Source organism: Cavia porcellus, unplaced genomic scaffold, assembly GCF_034190915.1.
Source record: "Cavia porcellus strain 051 isolate PalLab524CR breed Dunkin Hartley unplaced genomic scaffold, mCavPor4.1 scaffold_19, whole genome shotgun sequence".
Lineage (NCBI taxonomy): Eukaryota > Metazoa > Chordata > Mammalia > Rodentia > Caviidae > Cavia > Cavia porcellus.
Window position 1 is genome coordinate 23,915,559 of NW_026947502.1, and position 25,928 is coordinate 23,941,486.

Sequence of the window (25,928 nt, forward strand, 5' to 3'; positions counted from 1 at the left end):
GAGGGCTGGGGCAGCCCAGCAACAGGCTGGAAGCACCTCAGTTCATGCTGCCAGAAGACTCCTCACCAGACAGTGGTGCTGGGGCAGCCGGCGGATGATTTTCTTGGCTTAGTGTTTTCAGAAGTAAAACCATGTGCACATGTGTTTGAGGAGAGACGGAATGATCTCTAGGATTTTTTCAAATATTATTGTATTCATGTACTTGATTAATTTACATAAGTGAGAGTCTTCTAGCAAACCCCCCAATGGCCATTGTTAATTTGCTAAGCCCTGCTGCAATTGCCAGAACTCCTGGAGTGTGTAAGGAAAATGTGCATTGTGCAGTGTGCAGTGCATCAAATCTTGTGCTAAAGTTATGTGACTTTTATATCAATTTGGGGAGATTCATTTTTCCTCACTATAATTTACAGACCTCTTTTCATTGGCTGGGAATGCAATTTGCCAAATGGATTGCATTTGGTACTTTATTTTCTCTTCATAGCTAGTTCTTATGTAATTTATTTACAGTTCATCAGGCTTGATGGATGGATAGTAAATCAGCATGCAGCACTCTCAGTTAAATGGTCAGGCTGCTTTTTGTGGGAGGAGGGTGCAGGGGGACCTTTAACTTACTGTCTCCTGAGCTGTGGTTTCTGCCTGCTGAGGTGGCTGTCCCCATTGAAGACATGCAGAGGATCCATCTGCGATTCATGTTTCGACACCGGTCATCCCTGGAATGTGAGTATCCAAGCAAATGATGTCTGTGCAGCTTCTTTAGGAGGGAGAATAGAATAACTGGGAGGAGCACATGTCATTCCTTTCCTGACCTTACCATGCTGTTTCCAGCTAAAGATAAAGGAGAAAAAAACTTTGCCATGTCCTATGTGAAACTGATGAAAGAAGACGGAACCACTCTGCATGACGGGTGCCATGACCTGGTTGTCCTCAAGGTACAATGCAGGGAGGGGGCACAGAAGGAAAGGGAAATGGCAGGATGGCTTAGCTGTTAACAGTGGGGACCCAGGTTCACACACCAGCACCAACTAGCTCTGTGACTTTAAATGAAATCTTAACTTCTCTGAGCTACTGTTTCCTCATCTGTGAGGCCTCTCTGAATCATCATGAGGATTTTATGAGGCAATGAGTGCAAACACTCCCTAGTACTGGAAAAGAAAAGAAAAAAAGAGAGAGAGAAAAAAGATGGGCTCATGACTGTGTAGAGACCTCCGTGGGATGTGTAGGAGATCTACAAGAAACATTTCTTTCACATATCCTCTGCTTTTTTCATGTATCACACTTTGTTCTTAACTTGAAAGTCACTGTTCCCCAACAGATTATGAACTCTTTTAGGGAGAGACCTAGTCGTAGTCAGTTTTCTTTTGACTCGGCCCCAAAAACTTTAGTTTTCTCACCTGTGAACTAAAGAGGATACTAGAATCTGCTTCTTATTCTTGTCATGAGGCTTAAATGAAGTGAATGAAGGCTTGTAGGCACCTGGCACCACTCCCGATGAGGATAAGGGCCATTAAAGTAAGATCTCTGGTGAGTCCTGCCTCTGTGCATTCATCCCAGCATGCCTAGGCACTTACTCATCTGTTACTGTGCTATGTATTCTGTATTATCCTGCTTAGTCCGCTGAGAAATTCTAGAAAGTAGGGGATAGCATCATTCCTTTTAATCATGAGAAAAATGAGACACAGGGAGACCAAGAGGTGTAGCCAAGGTGGCATGGACCAGTGAACAGTAGCACCCAGTGAATGGTGGGCCACTGGTCTAGATCAGGGCCCTGCAACCCAGTGTCGTCCTTCACCGACTTCAGCTTTAACCTGGATTCCCTCTCCTACTGATGGCCTCACATGTGTGAATTGAAATGGACCAGGATGCATTAAAATTTCATATCTGGGAATCTTTGATCTCCCTTCTTGCCCACTCATTTCTTACTTTCTGTTTCTTGGTACTAGGCACAGGATCCAGGGCCTTCTGCATGCTAGACACGTGCTCCTCTACTGAGCTTTCCCTCAGCCCTCCATTTCTTTTTTACCTTTAGTGAAATTCAATTAGTTGATCAACTCCTTTTCCATTAATGCAATTTTGAGGAGCAGTAGTCCTGCCTCCTCACTTGATGGTTACTAATTTCCTGATGATTTTGCTCATTTCTTCTGACCCTCCTGACCTCACAGTGCATATTTGGGCCACTGAAGCCCTGGGTAGGCTGCATATGAAGTCTGGGCTCAGGGAAGTAACCAAGATGTTGTTTCTAGGGGGACAGCAAGAAGATGGAGGATGCCAGTGCTTACCTCACGCTCCCTTCTTATCGACACCATGTGGAAAACAAGGGGGCCACTTTGAGCAGGAGCTACAGCAGTGTTGGGGGGCTCTCTGTCAGTTCCCGGGATGTGTTCTCCATTTCCACCCTGGTGTGCTCCACCAAGCTCACCCAGAATGGTAATGCAACTGCCAAGTGTTTTGTCTGTGGTACAGATGTGGACGTATGTGTGTGTGCCTGGTGTGCAAGCCCAGGGAAGTCCTGACATGGGTGCTTCAGACCATAATAGTGATTCTGTTTGTCTGGATTCTATTGTAGTGGGCTTGCTGGGTTTGCTGAAGTGGCGAATGAAGCCTCAGCTTCTACAGGAGAATTTAGAGAAGTTGAAGATTGTGGATGGAGAGGAAGTGATGAAGGTCAGTGGGGCTTTCCTGCGCTTGGGACAGAATGGTAAATCAAGCATAATGCCAGTGGAGGAACAACACGTGCAAGGAGACAAGATGACTTTCCCGCTGACAGTAAAACACACTGTCCCAAGTCACTACAGGGCTCCTTACTGAGAAATACAGGGAAGTGATTTGGCTCAATGGCCTGAATACTGGCCCTCAGTAAACTCTGGCTGTGTTTAGTCTCTGTGAATCAGTCAACCTGGATATAAACCCAGCTCTTCCGCCTGCCACAGGCATGGCATATTTCTCAGGATTGCTATTTGTATTCCAAGTGATTATATGCATAAATATTCAGCACAGTCTGTTACATGCAGTATGCAGGAAGTGAACACAGCAATAAAATAGACAAAGTACAATAAACAGTGTATCGGCTAGTTTTTCCATCGCTGAGACACAATGTCTGACACCCACAATTTAGAGAAATTTAATTTAGATCAAGGTTTTAAAGAGACTCAGCCTGTGGTCATTTGGCTCAAGGCAGAAATATAATGGCAGAAAAGCCTTCCAGACCAAAGATGCCTAGTCCATGGCAGCCAGGAGCAGTCCCAAAGAGAAAGGAGCAAAGTGCCAGTCACTGATCCAAGGCTGCCCCTCCATGCCCTTCCTACACACCCGGAAACGTGCTCCACCAATCCTGTGCATAGCATCCCCAAGCCAATCAGCTTGACACTGCACTCTAACTGCCATATATAGTAAATCTTCATTATTTTTGTTATTATAAGTTGCCATACCTAGTAGTACAGTAGTAGTACAATCTCAGCATGATGTGCATATTGCTAGAAATAAAATGTATTCGTAGTTTATGCTGCTTGGAGAGCATTATATATTAAAGATGAGAAAGAGAAAGATATCAGGACTTATATTTTAAGTAAAACAAGCAGAAAACAATGCAAATATCAGGTATATTACTAGTAGAGAATATAAATTGTCTAAAGAACAGGTCTAATTAATGCAGCCCTCCTCTCTGGCACTGTGACTTGGGACATGTGTTTACCAGCAACCCCGGTGATCTGATTTCCACCAGGAACTTGATGGAGCTAGAAACGCATTAAACTTCTCATGTGGTAGCTCCAGGTTTTGAGAAAGTACAGGAAATACTGACTCTTTTTATTTGAAGGAAAGGCATCAAGTTTTTCTTACTTGCCCAACCCTAGAGAAACAGTGTTAGAATTTCCAGATCATTGCTTTAAATGTACACTATTGACCCACCTGTTTCTTTTGGCAATGTCAAGGAAAGTTCCCAGGTGTCCCTCTGATAAGCTCCATTGCCTTTGGGCAGCTTGGAGAAGTCAACTAGGGAAAATTCAACTTGCTTCTTTTTTTGATTCTCTTCTTCTTAAAAATTTTTTTAAGAAGATGCATATAATAAAATAGGTACAGAACACTTACGAGTATCGCTCAACACATTTTCATATGTGTACATGCCTCATGCATGTGGATGGAGATATAGAGCACTGCAGAAGTTTCCTTTATACCTTCTCAGTCACTAATCCCCTAAGGGGCAACCACAGCATCATAGGTAACTTTGCCCTGCTCTTGAATTTCATAAAATAGGGAAAGAATATATATGTTTGTCTGACTTATTTTACTCGATGCGGTGCTTGTGAGCTCATCCCATCTTTGGATGGAAAGGGCATTGCTCCTTTTGTACTGTGTAGTATTTTGTTGTGAGACAACAAAACATCCTTGCTGCCATTCACAGACGATTGGATTGCTTCAAGTTCTGGCTGTTGAGAAAGATACTGCACCCTTGGGACATGGCATGTGGCAGGTGCATGTCCACATTTTCTTGTATAGATTTCTGGGACTTCTGCCCCATTTCTGAATACAACCTTTCTTTTTGGTCCAGTTTCTTCAGGATACTCTGGATGCCCTGTTCAACATCATGATGGAGCATTCTCAAAGTGATGAGTATGACATCCTGGTCTTTGATGCTTTGGTAAGTGAGGGGACAGGTGTTTAGCGATATTTGGCATGAATGTATAAGAATATTGAAAATAGTGGGTTTTGTGGCTCTTTTTTGTGATTTTTTTGGAAATATTATAGGCTTTGGCAACTAGACAGATGAATGAGCTGCTATTTTCCTTCATTTCTTTCCAGTTCATTTGAGAGCCTGGAGCACAGTGGGTGAAAGGGGGATTTTCACTGTTGATGTCAGATTGACACTAGTTGACAGTATGTGAGGCTGGATTCTGTGAGTGATTACCTAGGATAGTGATGACAGATCTTTTATTTGTGTGTGTATGGTGGGCTAGGGATCAAATCCAGGGTCTAGTGCATGCAAGGCAAGACCTCGACCACTGAGCTACCTGCCTAGCCCAATGACAAACTGTTTGGAGCTTTAAATGACAGCGAGCCAGATGTGACCTATTTGCCATAGGTTCACCACCACTGATGGAAGGTTTTCCAAGAATCCTGGAAACTGCTCTTTGGCTCCAGATGTTTCCTGTCTCTTTACCTTCTTTTGCCCGTCTTTTGACTCACCTGAGTCATTATACTCTTCTAATGCAGGAGCTTTCATAGTGTTTCACTGTTGAGATTTTCTTTCCTGTCTTCCCACAAGCTCTTTACTTTTTCTCTATTACAATTCTTTTTTTTTTTTTTTTTGAGTCTGGAGTGGCTAGTTTGTAAAAAAGAAAAAAAAATACGAAACCATAAGAAACATCTGCATTAGCATTATCAGGTGCAAAGTAAAATTTTAATACATTAGCCTCTTCTGTCATGGGCATTTGCATTTTTAAAGTGGCTCCTTGGACTTAGCTCTGATTTCAAATCTAGTGCTTTTTAAGAAGGCCCCCTAGAATGCTAGCCTTATTCTAAAGATGCTTCATAACTAAAAGATCTTTTGTTTAAATAACTTAAGGAAGTGCTGAATGTTGCATGACATGTGTATTGTGAATCTCTCTTTTGGAGATTCATAATACACTTAAGTATATTACATTCTCTAGAAAGTCCTGCAATAAAGAAGACAGTCTAATAATGATAACCTGAAATTTCTCTGAATTATTTGACCATGAAATCCTTTTATCTTATAACACCCTGAAGCATACTTCATGAAACACTTTTTAGAAAGACAATACTTTAGAGGCAAAGACTATTTATTAGAGAGCTAACCCTGGCACAATAATTTTGATAGGGGTTCAGTTATGCCAGGTAAATATGATTTGTTGCTCTGAGTTTGTCCCCTGGAAAATAATTTGTTGCATCTTTCTCAGATCTACATAGTTGGACTCATTGCAGACAGGAAATTCCAGCATTTCAACACAGTCTTGGAGGCTTACATTCAACAGCACTTCAGTGCTACACTGGCTTACAAGTAAGTAGCTACGCACCCAAAAATTTCCTATCTGCTTCTTCCTTGCTCTGAAGGATGCCTAGGGCACAAGACAGCCAATTATTTTTCTTTTGGTAAATGTCTGAGTTCTCCCCAGTCTGACTAAATCTAACCCATGCCCATGTAATATGGATATACTAAAAGTAGGCAAAATGCAGAGATTGCGTTACATACCTTACGGAAGCAGCAGTACATCAAAGTGTTCGTGTATTCATCCATTCAGCTAATCAGCTGTCATTCATTGAGCTGTCGCTTGTAAACATTGAGACTCAAAGACTAGAGAGAAGTGAGTGCCCATGTTGAGTAGCTCAGTATTGCCTAGGTGTAGGGAACTGAGAATGGGAGATGGGACATAATGGCAGAAAGTCTGATGGCAACCAGTTTGTGAAGAAGAGGTTTAGAGCCTGCCCTATTGGGAATGAAGAAACATAGAATGTTTCTAAGGAAGAGTGTTCCATAATGATTACAAAAACATTTTCTATAGAAATAAAGAGCTGAAAATAAAAGGGTCACTATTATTATTTCCACTCATTGCCTGATTATGCCTGGTTTTCTGAGTCAAAAGATTGTTTTTCATAACTACTTTTTTCTTTACTGGCTTTTTATAGACAAGAAATACTTATTCATTCCCTGTAATAAATACATTTTTAAGCAGTTATTTTTATGCTTACAAACAAATAGTGAGCTTAGTTATACTATCACCTTTGACCTTTGGTTGAATACCTTATAATTTACTGAGGAAACTAATTATCAAGCCCTGAGCTAGAAAGAGATGTATTTTGAAAACATTATCCCTTATTCAGGAAATTGATGACGGTGCTGAAGACTTATTTGGATACTTCCAGCAGAGGGGAGCAATGTGAGTCAATCCTAAGGACTCTGAAAGCTTTGGAATATGTGTTCAAGTTCATTGTTCGGTCCAGAACACTATTTTCACAGTGAGTACTTGTTATGTAAGAATAATTGATTAGCTCTGAAATTCCTTGGGTGTAGAGCCATATATTATTGTGGGAGAAACTCTTTTAGAAATTGTAATCAGCTTTTGATTAAACAAGCTTAAAGATCTGAATCTAACCTAAGAGTCATAAGCACGTGATAATTATAGGCTCTAAGATCATTTGGGAAAAAGAAAAGAGATCTTGATATGCTGCAGTTCTGCTTCACTAAATGAATTTGATTTGTGATTTGAGGTTCTTCTGTGTTTCATCTAACATTCTTCATTGGATTTTAAGCAAAGTTTCCAGGAATCTATATTTAATCCTAGAGGGGCTAGGAGTGGGGAGAGCATAACTCTGGGAATTTGGCATTTATTTGGCTATATGTAGTAGGTTGTACCTGGCAGATGAGTTGGTATTTGCATTTGACACTCTGTCCTTGGGATCCTAATACTGAACAGGTGGGTATGTCGTATCATCTTAAAAGACTTTGATGAATAGTATTACAGAAGTTAGATATCTACCTAAGGGACTCTGAAATGGAAATGCTCAAATATGACCTACAAAAGAACAACTTATTTTTGTCTTAGCTTTAAGGCAAAGATAGGTAGAGGATCGGTTTTGTGGTCAGATTGGTTGTGTGCAAAGTGAAACGGAAAGTACAGGGAATGTGTTGTCTGTGTTCTTTTAGTAAATGAAGAGCAACCTATTGAAATTGTCTTAGGGAGAAAAAGGACTTTATTTTTGTTTACATTATGGAAAAGTCCTTGGAGTACAGCCTCCCTGGATGTGTCCCAGCATCAGTGGATCACATTTGTCTTTCTAGATTTTGATCTGCTTTCCTTTCTTTGCTTTCTGAAGCATGTTTCCTAGTGTAAAGACTATTAGAAGTCACAGGTTCACAGTGCATGAAGCAGCTCTAGGCTCCTTGTCCCAGCAAAATCTTATGCCAAGAACTGTCTTAGGTGATGTGCTAAGATCTTAATCAATAGTTTGGCAAAGGAAGGTGAATAGGCATTTTGTGTAGCAATGGCCCCACTGACCATGGATCAGGTCAGGTCTATGGTACAGACTTGTCTTGAGAGGACTTCACAAAAGAAAGCTAAAGTCTGAAACCCTTATTTGACCGTGACAGTGGATAAACTGCTAAAGCTTCATGCTCAACAAGGAATCTGAAATGGGTAATCATTTAGGATCTTCCTAAGAAACTCTTTGAAATTTCAGGTAAGGAGTACAGAGATGCCACATAACCTAAGTCAGTTAGGTTATTCTGAATATGAAGTGTCTATTTCAATTTCTCTGGCTTTTCACTTAGTTAAATCTTAGGCAATATTCTTCCAGGATAAGAAACACTTCTCAATAATTTGCAAAGCATTAGGAAAAGCACAACAAAACTTTTTAAGAGTTCAGAGTCTTGGAGTTGAAGAATTCAGACATTGTTCAAGTTGGTGGGTAAGAGTATGCCATCCCATCTTCCACATGATAATATTTGACCTGTAAGAAGGACATGGCCTTTGTTTTCTATTTGTGTCTTCTACCCTGACTCTTTGGTTTTTTTTTTCATTTCACTTTCCACTTTTTCTTCCTTCTTTCTCTCCTCCCTCCCTCCCCATTTTTCCTTCCTCCTTTCTTTATCTTCCTTTTTATTTTTTTCCTACTTACTGAAACAATGTATACTTGCTCATTTGCTTTCTTTTTCTCTGCCTCAACACATGCCATCTTGCAGAAATCCTTACTTTTCCATCAGTGCTAAGTGTCTGGCTTTGGACACTTTAAGAAATGTGGTGATCTTTTATTCCTTGCTGTATCATCAGCATCTGAAATATCACTGATACTTGATCAGAATAGAAAGCTCTGAGACAGCACAGATGTCACTTTGAATCTTTTATTATGAACAGAATTAAAGGATCACTTGCAAAGGTGGTCTGTTACTTCATAGTAGGAGAAGGTAAGTTTTCTATGTCTTGTTCATTGCAAAAATCTTAACAATGGTCTACTTTCCAGTAGAGACACTGGAAAGAATTGGGATTTTCCCCAATATTGGTAGGCATCTTACTTGGAAAATTAGAAGATAGAAGGCTTGGTACTTTGAGATTCCTAAGCCAATTGGTAGGAAATAAGAATATAATTAGAGCTTTGAGGGTTATTGAGTCTGGTGCTGTGCTTCTGTTTCTTGTTTTTTCTTTGTTCTTTTTCCCTATGTATGTAAGTGCAGCTGATATAGCTTCCATTATTTGTTCCCTTGCCATTTTTCTTTGCACATACTGTACAGGAACATTTGCAAGGGAAAGGATTTTCCTGTGTCAATATGCAGGATGCATTGGGTATAGGAGGAGGAGAAGTGCTTGAGAAGGAGTACAGCTTTTATTTTATTAATGTTTTAAATGATTCATTTTAACCTGTGACCAAAGAAAACGAGTGTCTTGTCCCCACTTCTTACATCACCAGCTCCTGAATGAAGGTCTGGGCCTGGTGTCTCTGGTCACAGACTGCACCACAACTGAATTGGAAGCTAGAAGATCAGATCCCAGCTTTTGCCAGAGGGAGGCAAAATATGGAAATTTGTGAAAATATGGAAATTCCTAAGTGTTGCAGCTTGTGTATGAAGGACCCTGAGTGGCCATAAATAAATATGACCTAAATATTGCTGATAATTACTAGACTTGTGTAGAATGACTGATCCCCTGGGAGGTACATAGTGAGGAACTCAGGAAAGAGTTGAGGTGATTATCTTCTAGGCATTGAACTTCTTTATAAAACCCCTTGCCAGATCTTTAATCCTGAAGCTCAGACACCAGTTGTGCTGATCCCGAGGCTTCTGAGCTTGTGGAATTAACTTAGTTTGCAGCATTCTGAGCATCCTTGTGCTTTGGAGCTGCTCCCTTTCCTGCTGAGCTGCTCCCTTTCCTGCTGGCTAGACACCAAGCAGCAAGAGCAGAGCTTCTGCAAGGACAGCTCTAAAAGAAAGGAGAACCAGAGCCTGGAGCTGTAGAAGCATTTGTTCCAACTTGCCCTTGCTCCTCACACATCTAATGTGGCTGCAGCACACAGCATGGCAGGCGGTGTGGTCTAATGATTACGGATGCAAGCTTCGTGCTGCACAGAGCACAGACGCAGTGTCACTTCTTCCCTGTAAGTGCCCTGGCTTAGAGGATCATCATCCTCTCTGAGCCTCAGTTTCCTCCTGTCGACCAGCTGATAGGGTTTTGGTGATGAAATGAGATTATGTGCACAATGTGCTTCATGCAGTATCTGGCACTTTCCCCACAAGGGATCTGTGTTCACTGTTAACATGTTTTCACTGGATGAAACGGTGAGAATGCCTATTTCAGGAGCTCAGATTTAAATGAGTAAGAGGAAGTTCCCGTGTTTTGATTCCGTGTAGTCTAAACATTACTTGCCGTTTGTCTTTTGGAGACAAGTTACCTTGTGTACCAGTTGTCTGTGCTAGTTGAGGGCCACAGAGGGAAGACTTCTCTGATGTCGTGAATTCACCTTGTTCTGTGCTGGCCCCATGCATGGGTCCTGACATTGTCTTCTGCTCTTATTTCCCTTGGGAGTGTGGTTGGGGCCCTTTGACCTGAGCAGCTGTTGGACAGTTGGCTGGTGCCTGCTTTCTCCGCTTTGTCCTCTCTGCTTCTTGCCTCTTGCTCTGCTATGGTCTTTGTCCTCCTCCTCTGTCGCAGCCCCGTCCCTGGTGGGTGTTCCTGCTTTCCATAGACCCCTTTTTCTATCCCTACCATCCTTACCACCCCTTTTGCCCAGTGATTAAAACTGGCGTTTCCAGGGACCAGCTGCTAGAGTTCAGATGCTGTGTATGTACCCTCCCCTTACCATTTACTAGTGTTTATGACCTTGGGGAAATGATTTAATTTGCCTAAAGCTCAGTTTCTTAACTATAACACAAATACAGTGGTAGCTCCTATCACACAGGGTTGCTGTAAAAATTGAAAGAGAGGATGGAAGGCACTTTACAGGGCCTGTCACCCAGGAAGGGCTCATGGTTATCCTTATCTGCTAAGCACTTTTAGCAAATTGTGTCCAGAAGTCTTCAACCAAATCCCACGCAGGACCTCATCTTCTGACTTCGTCTTCTATTCTTCCCTCACCTCACATCAGCCACATGGACATCTTTGCTGGACTTGAGCTCCTCATGCAGCCTTGGCCTCCTTCTCCTGCTGTCTGCTTGCTCAGCTGCTCATCTTGGTCACATCTTTGTTCACAGGTTTCTGTCACTACTTTATTTAAAAATCACAAGCCCCGATGTCAGGCCTTCTCATTTCCTGTCTTCTCACTCTGCCTTTTGTCTTTCCTTCTCACCCTAGAGCTAACCACATGTTAGCAAACTATATAATAATTATCCTTTTTTCTTTATTGCTTTCTCTCTACTGCTGTGTTAACTGCAGGAGGGCACAAATGCTGACAGTTATGGGAACTGCTCTATTCCAAGAGCCAGCCACAGCACATGCAATGTAGTAGGAACTCGTTAGGTAAGACATACGGCCTCATTTTTGGCCCCTGGCTCAGATAAGGAGACTGAGGCTTAGATTCAATCTCAGAGATTTTGCAGCAAAGTATTAGCAGAGCAAGGTTGTACACTCTGCCTCATTCAATGAAGCCAGTTTGAAATTGAGCTTTTGCTGGTCCATGCAAGTGTGAAATCTTGTTGGCTGCCAAGAATGGCTGTTTTGAGGCAAAGCAGTTATGACTGGGCAGTTGGCTTTCTGGGTGCTCCCAGGAGCTGCTGGGAGCCCCAAGTCTTACTTGGGCTTAAATGCCAGGTCAGTTAGTGTCCCCCTTAAGCACAGTAGGGATTTGTTAAAAAGAATGCGGACCTGGAGCAGGAGAGGATAGGGAGTGCGTCCTCACTGTGATGATGAGTCTGTGCAGGCACTCAGGACTTTACCCTCATTCTCAGAGAAGGAATAAAGAAAAGCTGCCTTGGGGAGTGCTCTGGGGAGGTCATACTCCTTGGAAAGAGAAGATGGGGGTCCAGAGAGGTATGGAACAACATCACTCTGAGTCTCACAGCTGGTTACATAGTTGGAAGGGAGCGATGCTCCACATCCTGATGAGAGCCACCACAGCATCTGGAAGTGCGTCCTGATCCGCACCCCCCATGCAGGGACCTGGAAGGACTGCCATGATGTGCACAGTGCCACCGTCTGCCATGGGGGCTGCCACTGCATCCATGTATGCATCCTAGAAGCACAGTACACAGGACCCATGAGTACGCTCATGTGGCTCACCTCACCTGGGATCTTCCCTGACATATCCCCAGCACCCATGCCATGAGACCACGCACCAGCTCTCAGGTGCTCTCTTTGCCTTTTTGTTTTGTATCTGCTAAACTCTGCTCACATCCTTCTTCCCTCATTCCCACCAGCCCAGTATTTTAAATAGAAATATTATGTATACTTCTAGCTTTATCTCCAGGTCACAAATATGTCAGACAGCAAGACTGTCTGAAGAAAGCTCGGGCGTGCCCAAGGTAGCCTGTCATCCGAGGGAATACATAAGCCTTAGCCTTTTTAAGCAAGCATGAATTTAACTTGAAGGCATTTGACAGTATGATTTGTTTTCATTGTTCATGTGTGAATAAATATTAAAATGCTATCATCTGTTTATGCTGACTATGGGCTGAAATGCCTGTCACATTGCTATTCGTGTTTCTCCAGCACGTAATTTGTTTTCACGTTAATGCCATTTATTTGCATATAAGCCCCTGTTTGGGGTTTGAATATAATTGCACTTTTTGATGAGAGTAGTGTCTCTATAAACTGCACAGTTGCAGTTGATGGGATTATTTTGTGATATCATTAATTTGGCATCATATCAAGATGGAAAACTTTCATCAGAGGTCATCAGTTACTTCTCTTTATTATTTTTATGAGTTGTTGCACTGCTGAGTGAAAGCTGTTTCTCATGCACATACTTGAAAGCACTTTGTCAACTCTTAAGTAAGTTGCTGTTATTGTAACACGAAATTATCCATACATGAGCTTTTAAATAATTCTCTTTCCCCTCTGCTTATAGAAATACTGGCAAACATTTATAGAATAGCTATTCTGTGCTAGGCACTTTATTAAGTGGTGGGGACTCTGGAATTGGTAAGGTAGGTTACTAAAGAATTGGCGATGTAGTGGCAAGGTAGACAAGTACCCTAGCTCCCAGATCATCCTTCTCTTGGATAATAAATAACAGTGATACAGTGCACAGACCCAATGCTATAAATGCTTGGATCTTAGGAGGCCAACAGTGGCTCTTAGGAGTTGAATGACAAATTCCACCCGGGGAGGATCCAGAAGTGATAAACAATGAAAGGTAGCTATTGATTGAAAAAAGAGTCCTACATTATAAGTTTAACATCTGGAATAGAACTCCCAGTTATCTCTGCTCTCTCTAGGTACCATGTATTAGGTCCCTCTGTGCTTCACCTGGCATCATTTTTAAATCTATCTCACTAAATATTTGGAACAATCTTGAAAAGCACAGCTGTCATTATGGTCGTTGTACAGAAGAGAAGATGAGGGGTCTAGAAAGGTATGTAACATGACTCTGAGTCTGACAGCCCATTACACAGTTGGTAGGGAGGGATCTGACCCCTGTGTTCTGTGTACTATGCTGTGTCCATGCATGATAGCATGTTGATGGAGGAGAGTGGTACTATTGTTTGCATAAATGTCCCCAATATGTCCAAATGTTAGAGGCTAGTTTGCAGGGGGTGTGGATGTAGCTCAGCACAAAGGCCCTGAATTCAGTCCCCAGTATGAAAAAGATAGTAAGGAAAGAAAGGGATGAGGTGAAAAGGAGGAGGAGAAGAGATCACATCACCAAACAGCCAGACCAGACACAGGGTGGGGCTTTGCTAACTTGTAATTGTAGGCTGGTTTCCTCTAGCCAAGCCTTGGAGGCTGGGGAAACTTTTTTGTACTCTTTTCACTGCAAAGTGTAAAACATTGGTCTTGTCTGCTTCCATTGTCCTTTTAAATGGCTTAATTTTGCAGAACAAGACTATCTGTGCTGTAGACTGTTAAGGGAAAAGCCATGGAGGACGCAGGCTATTCATTCTTCCAAGTTGAAGCAGCTGATGATTTCCTTTTCTTGTTAACTCCTTGTTAGAGGCCTCAGAGCTGGCTTGCTGGCAGAATCCTTGGCTGAGCGCAAAACTGGCTGTTCCTGTCAAATGGCAAGGCATACAGTTCCTCTGAAAAGGACTTGGGCAAGAGAGCCATTTACTGAAAAATTATGTAGATTTAGGAAAGGCGTTCCTAATCACTTGTAGCTAAATATGAATAAGATGGATAAGAGGGGTCTTGTTTGCCAGAGGGATAAAATTCACCAAGCTAACACAATTGTCAGGGATGACGAACTGAATTAGGATGACTAGATGTACTTTGTGATGCACTTCAAATACACTTGAGGCTGGCATCCCTCTGCTGGAGAATGTTTCCTTAATAGGAAACAATATATTACTTGGTTGTTGAACTTGCTGCTTATTGTATTTTGGGGGTGGAAGAAAAATGGAAAGGAGCTCAGTCATGAGGCATATCTGGTCCTTGTCCTTTAAATCTCTGAACCTGTCTCCCCTTCTCTCAGATGTATTCTCCCAGTGTAGGCACTGCAGAGACACTTTGGTTTTATCCATCTTTACATTTGTCCATCCGTCTATCCACTCATTATCCATCCATTGCTTAATGATCATTTTTGAATGTTTCAATTTGGCCACTTTCTGCCTAGGCAACTAGAGTATAGAAGAGAAATGTAGTCTCTGCCTCATGCCAGGAGAGACAGCAAATAAAGAAATAAAAGAAAAAGAAAGTTGTTGCAAACTGATAAATGCCAGCAAGGGAAATAAGGGAAATAACCTCAAAGAGGTCTAGCTCCAGGACACCCTCCACCCCTCAATACCAAAACCCACAGGTGCTGAAGTCTCTTGTGTGAAATAGTGTAGTTTTATATAGAATCTATTCACATTGTTCTTTATGTTTTAAATCACCTCTGGATTATTTATAATACCTAATACAATGTAAATGCTACGCTAGTAGTCGTTGCATTGTACTGTTTAGGGGATGTCAGTTACTTTCTCATCACTAGGGCAAACTACCTGACACTTGCTACCTAAAGACAGAGCTTTGTTTTGGCTCATGGTTGTATTTCATGGTCAGCTAGCTCCAGGGCTGAAATGGCATGGCAGAGAGCCTGGGTGCTGCTCACATCATGGTGACCAGGTAACAGAGAAAGAGCAGGAGAGCCAAGGAGGGAGACATGCCCTTCCAGGCCACATTCCCAGCAATCTGCTTCTTCTGACTAGGCTCAGTCTTCTAACAGAACACTAAGTCATGAGCTCATCAATGGATCCGTCCCTCCCCATCAATGCTGCAACACTCTGTAATCCAATCACCTTCCAAACAGACAAGACTTTGGGGATCAATTCAATCCAATACGCATTGGTTCAGATCCAGTTTCCTCTTTTATAATATTTTCTCTTTGCAGTTGGCTGAGTCAGCAGACGTCCAGCCTGTGGGATTTAACCTGTGGGCTGCAGTTGAGTCTGATGGTTAGAAGCGGCTCTGACTGCCTGGGATTGAGTACAGTGTGTGACTCAGACAATGAATGCTGTTTAAACTGCCAAGTGAGCAGCCATGAAAAAGGTAGAAGAAGGATTCTCAGGGAAGGAAAGTATGAGCAGGAAATGAGAATGAATTTGAAGGTTTCTAGAAAATTAGACTAATGTGGCCGATGTAGACTGAGCCAGTTGGGGAAGAGGACAGAGATGAATTTGGAGAGCTATGCTGAATTTCTCATATAGGATGTGCCAGTTAATCTTGACCACTAATTTGATGCGATTAAGAGACTCCTGGAGAGGTGATAGTTTATGAAGGCACTAATCTCATTAATGTGTTGACCCATTGTGAGGGGACTAAGTTTATCAGTGAGTTAACTTTATTGCCTATTAAGCTCTGCGGAGGTGGGTCTAAGGTGGAGGAAGGGGGTGATGGGGCATGACCTTGGAGACATCTAGTCTCTACCCCTTCCTCTCAGACTCTTCCTGCTTTCTGCTTCCTGGATGCCAAGGACTGAGTGGCTCCCCTCCGCCATGCCATTCTGCCATGCTGTTTCTACCTTGCAGTCATCCAGCTGTGGGCTGAAAGCATGATCCAAAATATACCTCTCCTGGTTTAAGTCGTATCTGCCCCAGAGGAGGAAAACCAATATATTATTCTCATTGTCCCTAGAAGGAGTTTAACTGAAAATGCTCTCCCGTCAGGGCGCGGGCACACACTAGACTATCTGGATGGCAGGAAAGGTTTGTGTCACGAGCCACCTTTGTTTCAAGGCCCTCCCAAGCCTTGTAAGTTAGCTTGTGTAAGATACAAATGCCATAAATGGTCCTTCTTTAATAAAGTGACTGAGAAATCCCTTTGCTTCTTGCCAGCTCTCAATTCTAACAAGCATTCTTGTTTCACAGTAACATTTACTGTTTTATTTTTTAAAGCCGTTTATATTTCAGCTACCTCAGTTTCTGATTGTAGTTTTGGAGAGGTTTGTTTATAAATGAATGTCAGGGCCCGTTTTCTTTTCTTTCTTTCTTTCTTTTTTGTACTTGGGATTGAACTCACAGCCTCATGCTTGCCAGGCAGGCGCTTATGCTGCTGCACTAAATCCCGGGCCTGACCCTTTTCAATTATGTGTTAATATATGAATGCAAAGCCCCATGGTACTCAAGTTAGCATCTGCTGTCAGACATTTGATGTGATCTTTAGTGTGTACTAAGCAAAGGTTGTGTGTAGTTATACTCTTCCTCAAAAAAAAAAAAACCAAAGTTATTCTGAAGTACAATTTTCTCAGCTAGAGGGTACTGCTGTTTTTGGTTTTATTATTTTTTTTTCTGATTTTCCATTAGATGGGAATTCTTGGAGGAGTCACGCCTGCATGTCATGGTACCATAAAGGTGATACAAATGAAATCATTTCCCATAAGTGAGCATATTTTGTGAATAAACCACAGATGCCTATTCATGCCAAAAATTAAGAATATCCTAAATTGTACAAGTCACAGCATTTTACAGTACTGAGCTCCCTTTCCTCCTTGAAGGGCTTTCTTCCTTTGATTTCCATAACACAGAATTCTCTCCTTAGTATTCCTACTTTTCTGACCACTCTGCTGCTCTCTCTGGGGATCCTAAAAGCCCCAGATGGGCCTTTTCCTAGAGTTCCTCAATTTCCATTCCCAGCAGGAGCCAGAGCACAGAAAGCCAGCTTGACTTGTTTTCCAAGTTCAAGAGCCATGTGTCCAGTCACTTACCTGATCTCTCCCTCATTAGCATCTCAACAGAAATAAAGAGCATACTAAGTATTGAATTCTTTTTTTTTTCTGGTACCGGGAATCGAACTCATGACCTCGTGATTGCCAGGCAGGTGCTATGCCACTGAGCTAAATCCCTGGCCCAAGAATTGAGTTCTTCAGGTTTCCTTCCACAACCCAACATGTAGCATGAGGTGGAAAAGACGGACTCTTGACACTTTATTTTCTAATATTCTGCATATGAGCCACAGCTAAGTCTCAGCCTTTTCCTCTCTAAAATAAAATAATCTTGTGAGTCACTCATAGCCTCCCCTGGCTAATACGCTTCCCGTGCTGTCTCATCATCTCACTCCTGGGCTGCTGTGGTCACTTTCTTCGGTGGTTTTGCTGTGCCCATTCTGGTCCTCCGCTGGCCCATTCTCTACAGAGATGTTTGCAGCTGTGATGTCTCCCAAAATAGAATTTTGTTAATGTTTCTTTCTATTCCTAATTCTTCCTCTTTCTACCTTACTGCTCTGGCTAGGATTCTAGATTAGTGCTGAATAAAAATGGTAATACATATTGTGCATATTTGTTTTTTAATTACAGATTCTTTTCTGTTTAGGAAAATCCCTTTCAATTAGTAATTTGATGGTGATGTTCATTATGAAGAGATAATAGATTTTGTTGTGATGAATGTTTTCAATTTACTTCTATCATCTTAGCTGTTCATCTTCACTTATTTTTCTATGTTTTTTTTCCTTTTGAATTGTTTTTCAATTTTCTTCAAGTTTTCCCATTACTAGCTTAAAAATTACACTGTGTCCAATTCTATTAGTGGTTATCTAGATATTTTATCATACGTGTTTAGCTTCATAAAGTTTAGAGTTAGTATCTTTTTTATATTCCTCTTGAATATTAAAAGGATTTTGGAAGTCTGTTGCTCCTCTGTTAAATATTATGCTATTAATAGGAAGTGTTTTAATTTCACTTTTTATACATAACTCCATAAATGAGATATTCCTGGTGCTTGTTTTTAGAAAGGGTCTTGCCATGCAGTTCAGGCTGGCCTTGAAATCACAATTCCTCCTTCCTCAGCCTGAGTGCTGGGATTACAGGCACCTGCCACTACAACTGGCATAATTGTTGTTTTAAACACTTGGTATTTGCTTATGTGTTTTCAACAATAGCAGTTCATCAACACTATTGTTTTGTGTACTTAAAAATAGTTAAGATGATGAATTTTATATTATATGTTTTAACCCCAATTTAAAAATGAAAATTTATTATCCCTCCTGTTATCTTAGACCTTTTATATTTATTTTTTTCCCTTCTTGAAGTAAATATTTTAGAGTTAGATTTGTAAATTTTGTGGATAAAAGCTTTCAGTTACTCTGATTTTATAGACTTGGAAGTTTTCCTAGATGGAGACGCATGGTTCTGTTTCACTGTTTGTTTACAGCGGTTGTCTGTTGTTAAGGTTACTGTCAGTCTTACTTTTGTTTCTGTATAAACATTTTGCTTTTACTCCCGCAGCTAATTTCATCACTTTGTCTCTAATGCTCTGCAGTTTCACCCTAATGTATTAGGGAAGATTTTATTTTTACTCCTAGAAATTGGTTTTCCTGCACCTCGAATTTTGGGTGATTAGTACCAATTCCAGAATGATTCTCATTCTTAGCTTTTTAAAAAAACATACTTTCATGTATCCTATTACATCTCTGAAATGTCAGTCAATATATACTAAATCTTATTTTATTCTCTACGTCTCATAAACTCTATTTATTTCATATTTGAGGAGGGACTTCATTCCGGCTAATTTCTTTAAGCCTGCTTTCCAATTTATTGATTTCTCTGTTTTGCCATCTCTCACATATTGTTTCAGTCATCAAACTCTGTATTTTTTTGAACTTTGTATTTCAACGATTGTACTTTACTATTTTCAGAAATTCATTTCTTTCTTTTTCAAATCTAGATTGTCATTTTTACTTTTTTATTGATTGGTCATATTTCCAAGCATTGCTTTTATATTTTGGAACATGTTAAACATGTTGATTTTATATCCTTTATTGTATAAGCCCAGTGGGGAGTATCTGTGTGTCTGATTCTACTGTCTCTATTTTGGTAGCTGTGCTTTTTAAAGACTGTGATTTTTAAGGAAGCGTCCATCATTGTTGTTATTATTTGTGCTGGAAATCGAATGCAGGCTTCATGCATGCCGGGCATTTGCTCAACCACCGAGCCATCCGTCCTTCTTTCCTTCCTTTGTTTCTTTCTTAATGGGTTTCATTTTGGGGAGATTCACGTGTGCATGTAATATTCTTTGGTCCTTCCTACCTCCAATACATTCCTTCCCTCTTCCTTTTCTCTAATAGTCTGCCTTTTATTTTCATGTCATCTATGCCATTGTTTTAGGTTCTATATATAAGAGAAAACCTATGATATTTGTCTTTCCTGGATTCTTCCAATAAACACAAACGGTAGCTCTATCTTTAGCTTTCTGAGACAACTCCAGACTAATTTTCTTAGTGGTTGTACTAATTTATGTTCCCACCCACAGTATATTAGGATTCTTTTTTTCTCACATTCCCACTAGCATTTACTGTTTTTCATATTGTTTATGGTAGCCATTCTGACTAGGCTGAGATGAACCTCAAAGTACTTTTGATTTACATTTTTCTGATGGCCTACGATGTTGAACATTTTTTCATGTATTTATTAGTCTTTTGTACTTGTTCTTTTGTGAAGTATCTATTTAGTTCATTTGTTCACTTATTGTTGAGTTATTTAATTGTTAGTGTTAAGCTTTTCTGAGTTTTATATATATATATATATATGATATTAATCTCAGACAAGTAACTGGCAAAGATTTTCTTTCTATCTATGGGCTGTTCTTTGCTCTTAATCTTTGCCTTTGCTGTCCAGTAGGTTTCTTCTAGCAATATCAAAGTTTAAGGTTTTGTGTTTACGCCTTTAATCCATTTTGATATGACTTTTGTACAAGGTGAGAGATAGATACCTAGTTTTAAGCTTTTCTGTGTGAGAATTTAATTTTTCCGTATATTTTATTAAAGATACAGCCTTTTCTCCAACATTTTTTGATGTCTTTACCAAAAACTTACTGGCTGGCATTATGTGCATTTTTTTCCTGTGTTCTCTATTCTGTTTTGCTGGTGCATAGGTCTGTCTGTTTTTATGCCAGTCTCATGCTGTCTTGCTTCTGTGGCTCCTTAGCATATTTAAGAATCAGATATTCTTATACCTCTAGCATCGCTCTAATTGCTCAGGACTGCTTTGGCTGTCACGAGTTGTTTTGGTTCCATATAAATTTTACTATTTTTTCTACTTTTTAAAAGAATATCATTGGTATTTTGATGAAGATTGCACTGAATCTATAGATTGCTTTCGGTAATATGATCACTTTAGCAATGTTAGTTCTGGCAACCCATGAACATGGGAGATCTTTCCATCTTTAGTGCTCTTCAATTTCTTTCTTCACTATTCTGTAATTTTCATTGTAAGAGTCTTTTATATCCTTGATTAGGTTTGTTCCTAGGGATTTTGTTTTTTGAAGCTATCATGAATAAATTTTCCCTGATTTTATATCTTACCCTTTTACTGAGTTTATTTCATCTAAAAGTTTCCTAGTGGAGATTTTAGTGTCTTCTAAGGATCATGTCATCTGCTGACAGGAATAATTAGGCTACTTTATTTCTTATTTGTATCTTATGTCTTTCTCTTGATTAATTGGTCTGGCTAAAATTTTAAATCCTATATTCAACAGTTCAGCCTATATTTTTTAAATTCCATTTTTCTTTATCAGTTGGTGTGTGTGTGTGTGTGTGTGTGCTTGTGTGAGGTTTTATTTTCCTCAGAAGAAAATCAGTTTCCTCCTATCATTCACCTAAAGGCAGAGCCAACCAGAGAACCCTGTAATGTAAATTTTCTATTGATGGATGCAAACTATGTACATAAAATTGCAGAAACCAAAAACAAAACAAAGCACAGAGGATTATCGCATGGTTAGGCATTCTCAATGGAGTCACATTTTCCTTTGCCCCCTAACACCAAGGACTGGGCAGTTTTCTTACTGCTAATTTTTGAGAAATAAGTTTATTTCTCTTCTTCTTACAGGAAGACGATATAACAGGGCCAGAGATGTAGCTCAGTGGCAGAGTGTTTGCCTAACATACAGGAAGCCTAGCTTAGACCCTGACACTACATAGAGAGAGAGAGAGAGAAAGAAAGAGAGAGAGAGAGAGAAGCAAAAACAAAAACAAAGAAGAAGATGTAACAAATGGAGAAACCAGTTTTACACAAGGGGCTCCAATAAGTGGGCTCCAGGATCTCATTTTCTTATTCCTAGGTAGCCATCAAGATGAAAGTTTCAGGGCACTAGGGCTTGGCAGCCGCCTTCACAGGAAAGTTAGCTTTATAGTTCTGAAACACCTGAAGTCTGACTTTGCTTTGTTTGTCCTGGGTGGATTATTTACTTTCTTGGCAATTTGGTGATTTATTTTTAAATCCATTTCTGGTCATTGTTTCCAGGTTATTTTCTATAGCACACTGTCAGAAATGGATGTCTTCAAACTTCATTCTGTGTTGAAATCAGAGGGATCTTTCCAGAGTTCAAACAGGGAACAGCAGTGTCCTATCATCCATGGGGCCTTCGCTCCGAGACTCCCAGTAGACGCTTCAAACTACAGACAGTGCTGAACTTTATGTATTTTTTTCCTACACATACATACATACCTATAATAAAGCTAACTTATGAATTACTTATAGTAAGAGATCACAACACTAATAGTAGGAGAGAACAGTCGCATCATACTTCAATAAAAATTATGTGAATATTTTCTTTCTTTCTCTGAATCAAGACAGGTCCTTGACCAGGGATAATTCAATCTGCAGGAGGCAAACTTCAGGAGAGCTAAGACCATTGGTGTTTTCCTTGAAATTACCTTACCTTCTAGTCATTACTCTTGTTAGCTGAAGGATCAGCGGTGACCTGGGAGAGGCAGCTGGTCTGGCCCTGGCTGCCTCCCTGGTCTCCCAGGGTTCCTCCCTCTGGATTCCATGGCCTTCACGCAGCCCTCTGGTTCCCTGCTCTCCTTGCTGCAGGCCCCATGTGACACTGTTCTTGTAACAAGGCATGTGCTGCCATCTCATTTTCTCCTACTCCCCTTTACTGTGTCACCTTATGGGAACCTGGTCCTGCGTATTCCAGCTGGGTCTCCCTGCTATGTTTTCACTGTCCACACAGTTTGTCCTTGAAGTATAAGTCCCAGCTGCTATTTTAGTGTTTGGGTATCAATTTTTATATCTCTTTAGAGATTCCTTGATGGCGCAGCGGTTGGTGGATAATAGGTGCTCAGTAGATTTTGGTTAGTTGAATAAATTACCTCTCAGAAACCCTAAACACATACCTGCTTGAGGGAAGTAAAAGCAGCCGTTCTCCTAGAATTTAGAGTCTGTTACTTTTCAGATTTTCCCTCCCTTGTCCCTTATGGCTTGCTTCCTGAGGTGACTTGATTGCTGTCCTCATTTAGTTTTAGGCCAGGTATGCACAGCTGGGGCAGCGAGGTCTGATAGCTAACATGCAGATTTGGATTTACAGCTCGCTCATTTGGGTCAGGGCACTTTTTTAAATCAGTATTTCTTCATCCGATGTGATTTAACATGAAATCCAGTGCAACCCCCATTGCAGTTAAGTGTCAGAGCATGGCGTTTCTTACATTTTAGAGGCCAACACAAGAGCACATTAAGGACTCTGCCCTGGCTTATGTCGCAGCCTTTGTCTGCAGTGTGCATTGCATGATCAGCATTTCTAAGTCTGGTCTTTTGCCAGTTCCCCTCCCCTTTTGAAAGGCATCTGTTGGGCAGGCAGAAAGTGCATCTTGTAGCTAGTTCATGAGTAATCTCAGGGCCTGAAAATCTAAAGAAGGTACACAGTCTTTACTATGTGAGTGTTTCTCAACATTTTTGAAACCACTATGCTCCTAGAGCTTATGGCTTCTATAAGCCTTTCTACTTAGTATTTATTATTCTTTGCATTCAGCAAGAACACATTACATACATGTTCTGTATGTTCTACTCATCCCTAAGACTTGGCTCATATTTTTAAATGCCTTAGTTGATAATGTGAGTGTATATTTCAAAAGCAGTTGGGATATTTGCTTTGTGGTAGAGGTGTGGCTTGAGATTAGCCAACAAGTGTTGTTTAACACATCTTCGAGAAATACAACAGTAAGCTGGGCAATCTCAGGCCTACTTTGCCCAGACTTTTTAGTCTAGTTGGGAAGAGTCATTGAATAAGTAGTCACGTGAGTACCTGTGAACCCAGGGGAGGTATACGAGAGTCCCTGGCAGCATGTAATGTGACCAGGTCTTCCCACAAGCCCAGAGAGACCGCACTGGGCAAGTGGCACCTACACTGTGACCTGAACAATGCTACAGAGGTGTTGGTAGAGAGGAAGAGGCTGTGATAAGTGAAATCAGAAGCAGAGGAGCTCCCTGAGGTAGGAAGAAACTTGACCCCATTGACTTTGGAAAGACCAGGTGGGCTGGCATTCACAGAGTGTCAAGAGATCACCTAGATCTCACCATGTAGAGGGACAGGAAGGTGCAGCTCTTCGACAGTTTTGAGTGTTGGGTCATAATGGGCAGCCATAGTCCTCAACGAAATGAAGAACTATGACAGGAATAGTTTAAATAGGAAAATGCTGCATTTGCATTTGAAGTTTTAAAAAGATCTCTCTAGCTGTTTATTCAACATGGACTGAGAAAAGTGACCATGCAGATTCAGAGACTGGTCGGAGCCCTTACAGAGGAGAGGTGATGGAGCTTTGGCCAATGGTGCAGGTGCAACTGCTGTAGGAGGAGAGAAGATGGCTCCGAGAGGTTGCATAATGGAGTGTTGAAAATTGAGTCTTACTTAGGTTCTTCAAGATCCACTGCACCTGGGCTCAGTAGCACACACCTGTAACTCCAGCTTTCTGGGAAGCTGATGAAGGAGAATCAAAATTTCAGCCTTAACCTGGGCTACTATGGTGAGGCCCTATCTCAAAAAAGAAAAAAAGAGAGAGAGAGAGTGAGAGAGAGAGAGAGAGGCTGAGGATATAGTTCTGGGTGCAATCTGTAGTATACACACACACACACACACACACACACACACACACACACATACAAATCTGGTATTTCTTATTTCCATGCTTTAAATTGGATATCTTTTAGTCCTTATGCTATGCTTGGGAACCGGAGGGTGAGCAGTCTTGATCTCAAAAGACCATTATGTCTTATCCTGACTCTCTGAAAATAGAAACCAGTTAAGAATCTCGGAAATCTGGGACTGTAGGTGTAGCTGAGTGGTAAAGTGCATGCCCACCCTGCATTTGCAAGTGCCTAGGTTCACTCCCCATCATTGCCCCCCACAATTCCAAGGAAACAAAGTAAAAAAGAATTCCAGAAGTTTACCTCTGTGATAAAGTCATTCGATTAGAGATGAAGGAACTGAGGTTGAATGACCTCCAGAAGTCACAACCTTAACTCAACCTGCACTGGCCTAGCACTGAAGGCTTGAATCACAGCTCCTCCTGCTGTGTTACTGTCTCCCTGCAGTGGGAAAAGAGCAGTCCGTGGCCCCTCCTGCTCACTTAAATGATACAAACTCAAAGGTGTTTGAACTCAATGCTTCCTGGGATGTTCCTAAGTTTCAAAAACAGAATTTTATTGCACAGGTATTTTAAAAACTGGCCTATTAGTAAGGAAAATGTTAAAAAACTCTATTTAACTGCAAACACCAAAAATGTCAGGGTTCCCAGCGGAACAGAGCAGAAAGCCTGGGGTTAATTATGGTTCTCAAGAAGCCTGGACTCAAAGGACAAAGTTCGAATAGTCCTGGCATGACTGCAGTTTAAAGTAATAATAGCTTGACATTTCTTAGGCATTTGTGTCCCTAGCTGCAGTCTATGTCCAAAACCAGGAAGCAGGTAAGAAATCAGCATTTCTGTTCTGTGACTGAAGAGGGAAACCTCCTCCAGGGGCGTGACCTTGTGTTCCACGCCTGACTGCAGTGCTGGTTCCGAGTGAGAGTGAGGGAATTCAAAAGGGGCTTTGGGGAAAAGGATCACTGAAGAAGAGAACTGGAGGGAAGACACAGTCACGGAGCAGAAGCAGCAGATCTCTCCCGTAAAAATGAACTGTAATGTTCTCTTGTTTAAAAATCAGAATAGAATATAAAAGTGTATAATGCTACCATTTTCACAATACAGCCCCTTTTCAGGAGGTACCTAAATTGTCAATGTAATGCACAGATATTCAGATTTTACTATTTGTATTGCATATTTAACCATTTTGCAAATTTCTGTGATTATCACTGGAAAGTTCATGGAAACTTCTTAGATTATTAAAAATTAAGGGCAAAATGGTGTGAGATGGAGTAAAACCCTAATCTACTGATACTTCAACTTTTAGACCAACTTGTCCAAGACCAACTTGTCAGTCTCCTTTTAGGAGTCTGAAGAATGTTTACTCCTCTATCAAGTGGTACCATCTGTATTTTTCTCTAAATGTCTTAAACCATGGAAGTGTGTGTGTGAGTGTATGTCTATCCTTCAGAACATTGTTTTGGGAACATTCAATTTCTAATTATGTCAGAGAAAGAAAGCATTTTTCATGCT

The 25,928-nt window shown here is 40.9% G+C and overlaps 1 protein-coding gene across 1 annotated transcript in view; it reads left to right on the plus strand.

Moving 5' to 3' along the window:
- The window catches only part of Dock2 (dedicator of cytokinesis 2), a 410,327-nt gene that overhangs the window by 69,305 nt on the left and 315,094 nt on the right, over positions 1 to 25,928 (plus strand). Inside the window, exons 16-22 of the mRNA XM_003473329.5 lie at positions 645 to 717; positions 826 to 929; positions 2,241 to 2,424; positions 2,564 to 2,661; positions 4,544 to 4,633; positions 5,910 to 6,010; positions 6,832 to 6,966. Of these exons, the coding sequence (XP_003473377.3) occupies positions 645 to 717; positions 826 to 929; positions 2,241 to 2,424; positions 2,564 to 2,661; positions 4,544 to 4,633; positions 5,910 to 6,010; positions 6,832 to 6,966 (785 nt within the window). The remainder of the gene's footprint in view (positions 1 to 644; positions 718 to 825; positions 930 to 2,240; positions 2,425 to 2,563; positions 2,662 to 4,543; positions 4,634 to 5,909; positions 6,011 to 6,831; positions 6,967 to 25,928) is intronic.